This window comes from Rhododendron vialii, chromosome 4a, assembly GCF_030253575.1.
Source record: "Rhododendron vialii isolate Sample 1 chromosome 4a, ASM3025357v1".
Taxonomy (NCBI): Eukaryota; Viridiplantae; Streptophyta; class Magnoliopsida; order Ericales; family Ericaceae; genus Rhododendron; species Rhododendron vialii.
Genome location: NC_080560.1, coordinates 28,952,929 through 28,966,301, shown reverse-complemented (window position 1 = coordinate 28,966,301; position 13,373 = coordinate 28,952,929). Strand labels below are relative to the sequence as shown.

The 13,373-nt window shown below is 39.1% G+C and overlaps 1 protein-coding gene across 4 annotated transcripts; it reads left to right on the top strand.

The window, feature by feature from the left end:
* The first annotated feature begins 2,020 nt into the window (after nt 1-2,020).
* On the top strand, nt 2,021-11,935 carry LOC131324665 (polyadenylation and cleavage factor homolog 4). 4 transcript variants are annotated; one of them, XR_009199410.1, is made up of 8 exons: nt 2,021-2,654; nt 4,983-5,084; nt 5,312-5,575; nt 6,762-6,887; nt 6,966-7,391; nt 8,454-10,346; nt 11,210-11,272; nt 11,781-11,935. XR_009199410.1 is itself a non-coding variant. In XM_058356732.1 (7 exons), exons 1-6 carry the CDS (start codon nt 2,349-2,351, stop codon nt 10,341-10,343), a joined length of 3,114 nt encoding a protein of 1,037 aa, XP_058212715.1. In that variant the 5' UTR covers nt 2,021-2,348; the 3' UTR covers nt 10,344-10,346; nt 11,210-11,638. The 4 variants fall into 4 exon arrangements, 1 of the variants encoding a protein (XP_058212715.1); XR_009199408.1 differs by having other exon boundaries at nt 11,751-11,935; XR_009199409.1 differs by having other exon boundaries at nt 11,531-11,935.
* Nucleotides 11,936-13,373: the final 1,438 nt, after the last annotated feature.

The window sequence follows — 13,373 nt, the reverse complement described above, 5'->3', positions numbered from 1 at the left end:
ACAGGTATCTTACCCAACCCATGTTCCATTTGACCCGCGCGTTCCTTGTTTAAAATCCCAGCCGGCTGAAAAAAGAAGTCTGCACTTTCTTTGGATGTGGGCGTCCGCATTAGAAGCGGGCTGTGTGTGTGTGTGTGTGTGAATATATATATATATATATACACATACATATACAGTCCACTTCTTATAAGGGCGCCCTTACCGTAATTAAGGGCTTCCCCTTTTCTCTCATTTTCCGACTAAATTTCGATGATCCGAGTCGCTCAATGTGTTCAGAACGTGATTTTAAGGGTACCCGCGAGAAATCAGCAAAAAAAAATACCGGGAAGGGCTTGATTTGAGCAGTTTTTATTTGAACCGTTCGATAAAATACAAACAAAAACTGCTCGGATCAAGCCATTTCCGGTCTTTTTTTTTGCTGATTTCTCGCGGGTACCCTTAAAATCACGTTCTGAACACATTGAGCGGCTCGGATCATCGCAAATTGGTCGGGAAATGGACGTCCTTACCGTAATACGGTAAGGGCGCCCTTATAAGAAGTTTTGTGTGTATATATATATATATATATATTGACGGACAAAGCATGAGGGTAGTTGATTTTATTGACAAATTAACAAAGGAAAGGAATAAAGGAAAGTTAAAGGAGTGTATTCCTGATACGGAGGTACAAGTAGTTTGCAAAATCCTTGTGAGTTATTCCAACTCCTCGGATCGTTTCATTTGGCGTCATACAAAGACGAAAGAGTATACTATCAAGTCAACTTACGCCAAAAGGAGGACTAGTGTGACAAGAGTAAACCCAGCTCTACCATCAAGCTCCTTCACTCCTTCATCAATTATGTGGAACAAGTTATGGGCTATTCCTAATGTCCCCAAGGTACGTATGTTCATGTGGAAAATTGTCCGTAATTGGGTGGCCAGTAGAGAAAACCTATTCCGTAGAAAGTATGCAGCCCTAACCCAAGTTGCCCAATATGTGACAGTGCGAATGAATCTATTGAACACCTCCTATTTCATTGTCCATGGAGTAAGGCTGTTTGGTTTGGGAGTGGGAAAGCTTTTTAGGTTCTCCACAACGAAATCAGAGCAGTGGAAAAGTGGATGGAGGATCTTTTATGTGGTTGCTTAGGGAAGGAGACCAGCAAAAAGGTTTTTGGGGCAATTTTCTAGATTTGTTGGGCAATTTGGAAGGCTTGGAATAATTTCGTTTTCAATAACAAGAAACCAGACCTAGAGGAGATTATTGAGCAAACAACGAAAGCAAACGTGGACCACTTGCAAACGATATATAAAAGGTTGGATGGGGGCCTTCCCAGGCCTAATCGAGTGGAGAGGTGGTCACCACCTCATCTGTTTATTATAAAGTTTAACTGTGATAGATCATTTAAATCCTCCTGCAGCTTAGCTGCCTTTGGCATTCTTCCTAGAGATAGTGGTGGATCGGCTCAAGTGTAGCGGTGTGGCAAAACTATAGTTTCATCAACTTTTTCCATTGAAGCATGGTCATTGAGGATTGCTTGCATGGTGGCGGTAAAAAAGAATTTCCAGAATGTGGTATTTGAATCAGATTGTAAGAATCTCGTTAGCTACATGACTGAGCACAGTTCACAGTGCCCTTGGAAAATCGAAGCAATTGTGCAGGACATCAAAGGATGGGCTAAAGAGAGGCAATGGTCTTTTATTTGGTATAACAAGTACAAAATAAAGCAGCACACTGGATAACATCTAAATGCATTGATAAAAAAGTTTTTATTTCATTCGTGTTATATTTCGCCCGGGTTAAATTCCATCATATGTAAAGACTTGAGTTGTTATGGAATGCATTGACATTTTCAAAAAGGAAAAAAAAAAAAAAACCCTATGAAAGATGACCTAAGTGTAACATTGGACAATAATCTTGAAATAGGGACAACATTGGACATAACAATTCACCCGGGACTAAAATGAAAATTTCAAATACTTTACGGGGGACCAAAACAACAGATGAGCCTATCTATACAAAGGGGCTGATCAGTGAAAACCCTATCGCCCGATTCGAAGACTCGACAACAGCTTCGTGTCTCTCTCTCTTCGATCCACTGCAACCTCTCTAGAACCTTCGATCAACTCGACTCAACTCCTCTCTAAATCGCAAAACCTGTATTCCAATTTATCTTTCGTGAAAATTTGTAGTCCAATTACTCTGTAATTTTTCTCTTTCTTTTCGATTCTCTGTATGTCCATCAGGGCTAGGGTTTGTTTTTAATTCGCTCAAATGAAGTCGATGGAATTAATTTGTAGCTCATGTTTTCTGCTTTCGATTAGAATCATGTAACATTAGGGTTTCAATTATTGTCAATTTTGTGGCGATGGAGATGGAGAGCAGTCGTAGAACGCTGGACAGATCGAGAGAACCAGGTCTGAAGAAACCCAGATTGGCCGAAGACTCGGTAACGCTGGCAAGGTACAGAGAGAGAGATGCGGAGAGCAGCGATTCGGTGCGAGGAGGTCCCCCATATCAGCAGCAGCAGGAGCTAGTGAGTCAGTACAAGGCTGCTCTGTCGGAGCTGACATTCAATTCGAAACCCATCATCACTAACTTGACTATCATAGCGGGCGAAAACTTGCACGCCGCCAAGGCCATCGCGGCAGCTGTCTGCGCTAATATCATTGAGGTGATTTGTCAGTCTGTTCAATTCAGTCATACGTTGGTTGAATTGTAGCATCCGTTTTTTTTTTACCCTTTTCTTTTTCGGGGTATCACGTTAGGATAGATGAATGAGTGTTATGATCAGTAGTTGTGGTGAAATGCAGGAGTTTATTTAAGTGTGTATATATAGAAAGTGGAGCTAATGAATTGTTTACGATTTCTGGTCCTGTCTTTTGATTTTATGCCTCTTGTCAACATGGGTGTCTACCACGTGGCTTTGCACCAATTTAATGCATTTTAGGGATGCTGAGCATTGGCAATGACACGAGTGAACCATTTGCAATCTATTTTTGCCCATTTCCAAGCTACTATCTATGCCGTTGTTGACGAATGTACTATGTTTCTTTTTTATTTTCTTGCATTAGCACATCCGTCGTTTCTATTGGTAGGTTTGTAGATATTAGTCTCTTCAATTTGGTGGTAATGTTGGTTGAATTCTAGAGCAAATCAACTTCAGATGCAAAAGATATCTCTTTTTGTTTTCTCTTATGGTTTATTTGGTATGGTGTTAAGACGAAGAAGGCTTTTGATCAGTGCCTTGTGCGTAGAGTGAAATGCTGAAATTTGATTGTAAATAAACGTGGTGTTAGTGGATTCTTTATCGTGCCAAATATTGTCCGCTCATTTCCGGAACTTGTTGGTTGAATTGCAAGGGAAATCAGCGTCACGTTGAAAAAAAATCTTCTCTTTTCTACTTTATTTTAGGTTTTCTGGGTATGGTGTTAGATATTTATGTTCAAGGGTTGTGAACAGTGCCTTACAAGCTACAACTTACAAAAGTACTGTACTGAATCGTTGGTGTTAATGGATTCCTTGCAATTAATTGTACTTTCTGTTGGTTGGGTGCTTCTTGAGAACTTGTACACCGTGAAGTCCTTTGTAGCCCTGACATTGCGCCAGTACTATTACACGGTGTAGCTGTTGGCCTGTTCACTTTAGTGATATGGTGGTTGTATTGTGAGGGAAATCAGCATTAAATGAAAATGGATAGCTCTTTTTTTTTTTTTTTTTTCCGTCAATATTTGGTGGTTTGTTTATTGCTGATACAGATGAATTGGTGTTATGTCCAGAGCCTTGTGCGTTTAGTGAAATGCAGGAGTTTGTGTAAATAGAATTGGCGCTAATGGATGCTTTATGGTTGCTTATGCTCTCTCTGTTGGTTGGTCTATTGTTATTGTAAACATGGGGATGTCTATCAACCAAGCAATTTATGATTTTTCACTAACTCAGTATCAAAGTTAATACATAATTCTTTATCACTTCCTGAGCAATGTTTGGGGATGCTGGATATTAACTATTTGGGACCCAAGCATTTCTTTATTTCATTTCTGTGTTAATCTTCCCTCCTGGTTCTGGGTTTCTTTGAACCTCTCACAAGATCCGTATCTAACTGGAATGTCAGAGGTGGGAATGGGTTGCTTTCATACAGGGAATCTGTTGGTTAAAACAAACAAGATGTCTGATTTTAATTGTAATGCATTAGCTCTGTGTCACATTATTCTCAATTTGGTCTGCCAACTGGCAGCCACAATATCGTTCCTAATGTTAATGTTCATCACACATCTTCCCAAGCATTTTTCGAGTGTACTTTCTGAGAAAGCTACCTTCCTGTAAGGATATGGATTATTATTTACAATATAATATGTTGCAGGGTGAGAATTATAAATCATATAGATGGATGCATTACATGTTCAGTGTTTTGTAATTCTACTCGGTTGACAGCATAATGAGAATAAAGCAATTATTTTCAAACAAAGAAAGTGCATTCCCTTCTTTTTGAGATGGTGATTTCTTGTTTATGATGTTTGGAAAGCTAATAGGTTTCTATTTTTCTTCAATTTATGATTACTAACTTGTGGGGAAATTTATTTTTCCCATAGATGTCTTGGGCAAGTGCATGATTCGTCTTTTCCTTGGTGTTGTACTATGTTTGTTGTTGATGTAAAGAGGATTTGGAGAGCTTATCTTACCTTTCAGTTAAACTCGGACAGTTTCACCAGTGGCTGGTGTTGAGCTCCATTGGATAGTTTCACTTGCGGCTGCTATGAGTTGATCATGTAAAGAGGATTTTCGTAGGACTGCAATGTGTGGCTTCATTATATTGTGGATGAAGCTATAGTTGCGGTGTTATTTTTTCTCACTGCTGCGTCTGTGCATTTTCCTTATCATCATAAGACTCAAAGGAATAGTGTGTTACAGTAACGCTGATGGTATCGGCAATTGTACTTGTAACATGCACGTAAAGTCATGGCTTTCTGTATCTGATGATTCTGATCCTAGAAATTATCTACAGGTTCCAAGTGAGCAGAAGCTTCCTTCGCTTTATCTTTTAGACAGTATTGTGAAGAATATTGGGAGGGATTATATAAAATACTTTGCTGCCAGATTACCGGAGGTCAGAAATTATTCTAAATGATATTTCTCACAACTTTTGTATCATTTCAAATAAATGAGGCATTTCTATACTTATTCATGTGTTTATTTAGTTTCACACCGGGTTGTTTTCTGCTGGAGTCTCGACGATGAAGCTTTTCCCTTTCCATTAGTGTCATTCAGTTGCACTGTAATAGCGCCCCATTATTTACTTTGTTAATAGTTGCCTTGTTTTGGTGCATGATTTAGGTGTTCTGCAAGGCATACAGACAGGTAGACTCTTCTATACATCCCGGAATGCGGCATCTTTTTGGAACATGGAAAGGAGTATTCCCTCCCCAGTCACTTCAGCTGATTGAAAAAGAACTCAGTTTCCCCCCTGCTGTCAATGGTTTACCTTCAGGATCTACAGCATCCAGGCCAGATTCACAATCTCCACGTCCACCAAACAGTATTCATGTGAATCCCAAGTATTTGGAGGCTAGACAACAACGTCTTCAACAGTCCAACAAAGTATGTGCTATCGAGCATTCTTCTTTAGTTCTGTTCTTACATCTTTACGTTGTGTGTATGTTGATGTGCCGTCTGTATCTCAATTTTGTACTCTTTTTGGTCTGACAACAGAGAAAGAAGTCAAGAACAGTGTTTGGCACATCTTTTCTACAATATCGGCTTCTATTGGTTACATCTTTCTGTTTTGATTATATAGATGTGCCAAGCCTATACGGTCAATTTTTTTTAAAGCATTGAGTGTATTCTGAAGTTACTGTATATGTTTGTAGTATATGTTATGTGAGAAATTTATCTTCATGGGTTGTGGTAATTTTTAGCTAGTCCCGTTTGAGTATAACCATACAAATCAGGCACAATGGATTTGGAGTTCATACTTCAACATTAAGTGCTCTTTCACTACCCCACTTCAACAGAATAATTTGATAGATAGCACTGAAATTCAAGCTTCCCGTGATGGCCAAACATTAGGTATAGGGAAAAACGGATCAGTATTTATTTGTCACTTTTTTACCAACCCATATCCTCAATCGAATTGATTCAGACCAGAGACTGTGAAGTAATTTGTTTTGGAATGTATTACTTTGGGATTGGTTTTGGGCAGCGTAGTGTACCCAAACTCCTAACGTGCTCAAGTTGCAACTCAATGGAAATGTTATATTTGCCTCTGGACTCCATAGCTAACTTTTTGTGTAGTATTTTAATGTGAGCAAAGTCATGTTTGTTAATGAAACTGGCCTTCCAAGTCATTTAGTATATACATCCAATGGACCGATGTCTTCATGTTTGTTCAGTGTAGTGTCCTGAATTGTGTTTCATAGTTGTGGGTTTACTAATGGATTCAGTAATTGATAGAATTTGGAGTAAAGCTACTGGTAATATACTTACAAATTAAAAAGAGCTACTGCTGAATACAAGTGAATTCAGGTCATCTTGATCATGAATGGCTTTTGCCCTAATTCGAGAAGTAAGTTATTCATGGGCCTAATATACAACTGGTTAAGTAATTTCCAGGTTTTCAAGTTGTAAACTGAGTAACGGGTTAGTGCTTTCTTGGTCCAACAGCTACGTGTGGAAGAAGCACACACTGGCATATAAAGTGATGGATGGATCCCATAGCAATTACAAATTTGGGTGGAATTATCAAGAATTTACTTTCTTGCATTGAAATAGTTTTCCCCTGTTGAAGGTAAAAGGTGCCGCGAATGACAGTACTGGAACCATGGTGAACTTACAAGAGGATACAGAGAGAGTGGACAGGGCAACTGGTATTGTTTCCGGGAGGCCACGGGCAGATCCCCCTCTTAAGATGCAAGTATGGAAATTGATTGCTGAATTTTATGTAAATGCTAATATTCGTTCTGATGGTTGCTTACTAAGGTGAATTTTGCAGAATGTTCAGCGTCCTCAGAGAGATTCTGTATCATTCAGAGATTATGAACATGGTTCTGATCTTTCAAGGCAGACAGGCTTGGGAATTGGAAGAGCTAGTGAGAGGGATGTGGATCGAGCGTTTGACAAACCTTGGAATGGAGGTGGCAGTGGTATGGCAGAAACAATGGCCACCCTAAAGAATGGTTTTGATATCAAGCAAGGGTTTCCAAGTTACTTAAACCCCAGATCGACGAACACTGACGTGCGTCTACTGCCTGCACAGAGCATTTCAGGTAAAAGCAGTAGCAGTGGCGTGAGCAGGAGCTGGAAGAACTCTGATGAAGAGGAGTTTATGTGGGATGGCATGAACTCTAGATCCGGTGATCATGCTGCAATCAGTAGCTCAAGGAAAGATTACTGGATCCCTGATGATTCTGAAAGATTGGTAAGCTCTTGAGAAGGGAAATTGGAATCTTAAATGGTGATAAGTGATTCTAGTTAGTTATTTGGCAACACATTTGACATTTCCTGTTTGGAAAACTAACTGGTGTGACAATTGAAAAGGGTCAAGTTTTGGTTTCAGTATTCTCTGTAATGCCTGATCTAGTTTCTGATTAATGGTTTTTAGAAAAAAAGGTCAAGTGCCATAGGTAAGGGTAAATGTGAGTCTTGGATCTAGCATGTGAGTATGCAGATATGGGTTTACATGAAGTTTCATCCCATGGGTAACTTGGACAGTGCAGTCTATTTCACTTATAAAAAAAAAAACAGTGCAGTCTATTTAGTTTTCCAGATTCAAAATGGTGGTTGGGATTGATTTGAAGCTTGGTCTGTTATTTGGTAAATTGTGGATTAGTTCACTCTAGTTTTTTTTTTTTTTTCCAATAAAATCATGCATACCTTCTTTATCCTGGTACTTGATCACCATGTGAAATATGCCATTCACATGAATTTTTGGTTAAGTTTCTTGACATGAATTACATGTTTGTGGATCGCTTGCATGGTCCGTAGGTAATGAGTGTGTGATGGAGGATAGTAAAATCCCTTGTTGGTGTTATGCTTCTACACCATGGTCCTAGCATGCGAATGTAGTCTAGTTGTACAACTAGCTCTTGACCAGTGTCTTTTAGTTGTTGCATTCAGATTTATTTATTGGTGGCATGACGAGATTGTCTCATTATTTTGATGGGTTTATCTAATGTAATGCGACTAACCATATCTTAGACGTTTAAATTGGTCACCATCTATTTGTGTAACCACATTATTTGATCAAATTTTAAAAAATGTTTATGCCCTGGTTCAGTTTTAACTTCATTGAGATCATTTCAGAGCATATGGAAACATGGGACGTGCCAATCGTTTAGTTTGTTGATCTCGAACTTGTGATATTATATTTTCACTTCTCTGGTTCCATTCACTTCTCTTTGACGGTTGTAGAGTTTGGTATTCAACTGTTCATCACTACCTTGATAGACTAGTCTTGGCTGATTTACTTTCCCATGTGCAGGGCAATGAAAACTCCTTTCGTAAGCTACGAAATTCAACTGACTTTGGTTCAAGGACTGATACAGAAGCTTCAACTGATTCACCGTCCACAAATCAGAAACATCAAGCAGCTTTAGGTCATCGCATGTCATCATCGTGGACACAGGAGCCATATTCAACAGATAGGATCAGCAATTCAGGCTCATTCCAGCCACAGGTGGGGTCATCCAATATTGGTTCCTCAAGTTTTCGGTTTTTGAAGAATCCGGTGTCAGGTTCCACTGGATCAGGCCAACCATACTCTGTAGGAGCTGAGTCACCTGGACAGTCACCTATGTACCAGTATCCTCTCTCACCTTCTCTGCCACACCGATCCCATCAAGTATTGCACAATTTGGCGGACCAAGACCAACTGCCAGCTCAACTCCTTCCTCGTCCAGACTTGATAAAATCTCAACTTTCAGGACCCTTAAACATGGGGCCACATAATCAGTTCTCTAAGGAACCTTTTCTTGCGCATCCCCAGAAAGTTCCGATGGGAAAACCACAAATATTGCAACCCCATAATTTACAGACGTCATCTCCTATTGTGCCTGCTATTCAACCAAGACAGAATACTCCTTTTTCACAACTACTATCGCCAGACCCCATTCTGTCTGAACCTTCTGGCCAACCCCATAAATTGCAATCGCCTCAGACTGTAATTTCTGGAAATCCCTCAACTTCTGGGAATTCTTCCTTGGATAATGCAAATTTTCCTGCAGCAGAAAGCACTTGTAATTTGTTGGCTTCGATTGTGAAAAGTGGAATACTCACTACCAATTCTGTTTCTGATAGTCTTCCTAAACTGGGTTTCCAGGATTCTGGGGCAGTATCATCTCACCCATTTGTAAAGCCGCCTCTGCCAAGTAACCCTCCATCAACTCAATTTACATTCTCGGGCCCCACGGTAGCATCAGGATCTTTACTAACTCTACCTTCCCATGACAACACTTCAACTTCCATGACTTCCTCTCAGAGAAAGCTCAAACAGCCACCACTACCATCTGGTCCTCCCCCTTCTTCAGTTATGGGTAATAGTGCATTAGCACAAGCTTCAATGGAAAATGATGTTTCTAATCCAGTGTCAAGTCTTATTAATTCATTGGTTGCAAAGGGATTGATATCTTCATCAAAGATGAAGCCATCATCATCTGTGTCAGAGCAAATGCCTACTCAACTCCACAACCATAGTGCAAGCATTGTCTCAACTAGTTCAGTCCCAGTTACCTCTACTATCACAGTTTCATCCAAAATGGAGGAGCTTTCCAAACTTGCGGCTACGAGTTCTGTGGCCTTATCTCAATCCGCCCCTGTAGATATCAAACCTCTCATTGGGTTTGAGTTTAAGCCAGATGTAATTCGGCAGTCACATCAATCTGTTATCACTGAACTCGTTGATGACCTTCCCCATCGATGCAGCACTTGTGGCATTGGACTTAAACATCAAGAACAGCTTCAGAGACATTTGGAGTGGCATGATTTGAAAAAACCAGATGTGAACTGTTCAAATAAGGCTTCAAGGAGAGGTTGGTATGCAGATTCTGCGGATTGGGTCACTGGAAAAGTAGGACTGGCTTCCGGACTGCAACCCACCAGTGTTTTGGAATTGCCTGGTGAGGGAGTTGAGATGAACTTGGAGATGGTTGTTGCAGATGAAACTCAATGTGTCTGTGTTTTGTGTGGTGAGCTATTTGAAGATTACTACAGTCACGAATCAGACGAGTGGATGTTCAAAGGTGCTGTTTACATGACCATCCCTTTGGGAGAGGTTGGAAGTTCAAGGGAGATTGCCACTCAAGGTCCCATTGTCCATGCAAACTGTATATCAGAGAGTTCCGCCCAGGATTTGGGATTGTCTAGCAGGGCTTAATTGGTAAGACTTCTGATCTCTTGGTTGTTGTTGATTGGGTTGCTCTTGTTTTTGAAAATCTGCGTTACAGACATTTTATGACCCTGTCTAAACAGTTTTATATAGGACCCGTTCTATGGACACAATCTTTAACACAAATTTTGACACAAAAATAATTGGAGCCCCACGCTTATGTTCGGAGCCGTTCAATTTGTTTAGAACATGTCTTTAAGGGTTCCCGTAAAAAATCAGCTCATTTGGATATCGGTAAGGGTTTGATCGATTCATTCAGTTTTTATCTTGTCAAATTTAGGGACAAATACCAGTCAAGCCCTTAACAATAGCCAAATAAGTTTGATTTTTTATGGGAAGGCGTAAAAAAATATACGTCTCCGATCATTTGCGTGGGACTTAAAATGGGTCTAACACACGGTTTTTTAAATTTTTGTGTCAAAATTTGTGTTAAAGGTTGTGTCTATTGAATGCTCTCCTATGTATATGTATGTAGGTTTCCACGGTTTTGTGAAGGGGTTCATGATAATTCATGGGCTAAAAGTATTATGTAGCACTTGGTACGATCAATATTTTTTTGCCCCGGTCAGAGTTAGCTTGCCGAGAGGTTCTTAATCTGCACTATTCCTCATCCAAGGAATAGTTCTGCAATTATAAAAACAAGCAAATGAGAGCAAGGACAATGCTGTTTTATCATTTTTGCTAGAAATGATGTTTGCTTGGAATATATATAGCTAATTATTATGTTGCCTTTTGCCTTCTCTGTTTCTCATTATTTACGTTCTCTCAATTCCTCTTGTTTTCTTCTGGCACTGCTTAGAAATTTTTGGGTCATTTTTGGATGGATTTCTTAATATCTTTCATTATGTGGGCAGGAAAACAATATATGATGTTTTGGGGTGGAAAAGGAGACCATCATAATGCCATGCGCGAGAACGGTAAACAAACTGATTTAGAATATTGAGGTTTACCATTTGTACCTTAGATTTGTGTCAACCTTTGGTGCCAAATTACCCATGTTTGAAATGGTGCCAAGAGCTGCTATTTGCCTGTTCTCAGTTTTCTTTTATGATTCACATATATAGAAATGCCAGATGGGTTGCAAAGACCACTTTTATTCTCTAATCTGGTTGATGTGTTTTTCTATTTTTTGTTTGTTTTTAACTAGCTAAAGCAACATTTTGGCTTGTGTCCAGAATATAGTGCTAGCAGCCTAGTGAAAACTACTTCAGTACTACAATTGACAGAAGGCATACCAATGCGTCCTCATAATAGCAAATAAGCTTGGGCTTTATGTTTGTTTATCTGCCTAAATCGATTTGCCTCGCTCTTTTTCTTTTTTTAATCTGTGGTGGATCAGTGTTTGTTTCCTTTCTTTTTATCTTTTAATTTTTTTGTGCTGCATTTCTATTACAGACATTGACATTCTCCTGTAATCACTGCCAGCAATGAATCTGGGTTTGATCTTTTGGCTATCCTTAGATACTTGGAGAAGTTGCAGTGCGCCTTATGTTGTGTACTATTCCTGTAAGACGTGACTCAATGGATGTGTTTCAGTTACGCATATGTTGTTTAATGCAAAATATATGTTGGTTTTTGAATGTGTTCTTGAGAGAGCTGCAAAATTAGTCAAAGTTTTTACCTTCGAGAGAACTTGATCAGTGGCTAGACTTATGTTGCGGACGCAAAAATCATAAAATCAGGTTGCTGCAGATGTCTGAACTTCCTCACTGCTCTTCAATTGCAGAAAAAGATGAATAGAGTTGAGAAAGAGATTAATCTACAAATAAACTTATGATCAAAAGCCAATTGAGGAGCAGCGAAAGTCAGTGCAAGCTGAGTTGGATCCTGTGTTGGCTCTTGTAGAAACCTATCGGGCTCAAAGAGACAAAATTTAATGTCTTGGTCTAGCAGATAGAAACACCAAAATTAGGAGAACTAGGCATCATCTTCGTCATTGTGAGGACAATTCTGGGTTGGTTCTTCTTGATAAAGAATAGTACATTAGAAATTTCTGTGCGAACATTTTAAGGATTTCTAGTCATCGAGTAGAGCTTCCTGACCAAGTTGAGCTTCTTCATCAGTCTTTCAATGCAAATGAAGTTAAAGTTTCAAGTGGAGCCTCTCACTTAAGCATTCTTTGTTTCTTGAATCATTTTTTCGAGCCTTGAGGAGGTCAATAGAACTTTTTATCTCTGATGCTCCAAAATTAATACTCCATGCTAAAGTCTGTTGATCAATTTGGGCCTATTTTAGCCTTGGCAATGTCTTTTATAAGGTTACATATAAGATTCTCGCGAATATGCCCTTGGAGTGGGGCATATTAGAACCTAGTAAAGGCCCTGTTTTGCCTTGCTGTTTTTCTTTTGGATGTTGACTTGCAACTTGAACTCGTTTTCCTAACTTGATTTAATCTATTCCGTTTGAAAAAAAAGAAAGGAAAAAGAATAGGCTTAAATTGGTCATCAATATAATTATTTCAATTCTCCAAAATTGGCTTCATTCTTGGTAGCCCATGACGGAAACAAGCGAAATATCCATCCACATGAGGGACGAGTATTGACAGGGATATTTCTCTTGTGAACCTGTATAAATAGAACCTAAAACAGATACTAGCATACATGAAATAGAAATATATTAGTTTTAAATCAAAACTGAAACCCAACTAAATGAGTATAGTTTTGCTAGAGGGGGTCTCAAATTCAATAACTAAAATATATACTATCATACTTTATCTTAACAAAATGTTTACATGGAACAACTAAAAGACTACCGCAGAGATGTCCATATCATGAGTAGTCAAGTTTCTTCCTCAAATCCCTTCTCTATCCGACTTGCATTTCCACTTGAGTATTATTTTGAGAAGGAGATTCTCTCCGGTCTCCCCATGTTACAGAAATCATGTTTCATAAAATTGCTGGCGTGTTTTTAAAACACGTTTATGTTGCAAAGCATGGGAAAAGTAAAATTTGATACACTAAATCTGAAATCATTCTTTATAACATAAACTTGTTCATAAAACATAACAAACGATATCCC

Bases quoted from the DNA above. Each gene is read 5' to 3' on its own strand.
- LOC131324665 (XM_058356732.1), top strand. From the start codon at position 2,349: ATGGAGATGGAGAGCAGTCGTAGAACGCTGGACAGATCGAGAGAACCA. The intron at 2,655-4,982 runs GTGATTTGTCAG...AATTATCTACAG, and splicing joins TCTGCGCTAATATCATTGAG to GTTCCAAGTGAGCAGAAGCT. The intron at 7,392-8,453 runs GTAAGCTCTTGA...TCCCATGTGCAG, and splicing joins CTGATGATTCTGAAAGATTG to GGCAATGAAAACTCCTTTCG.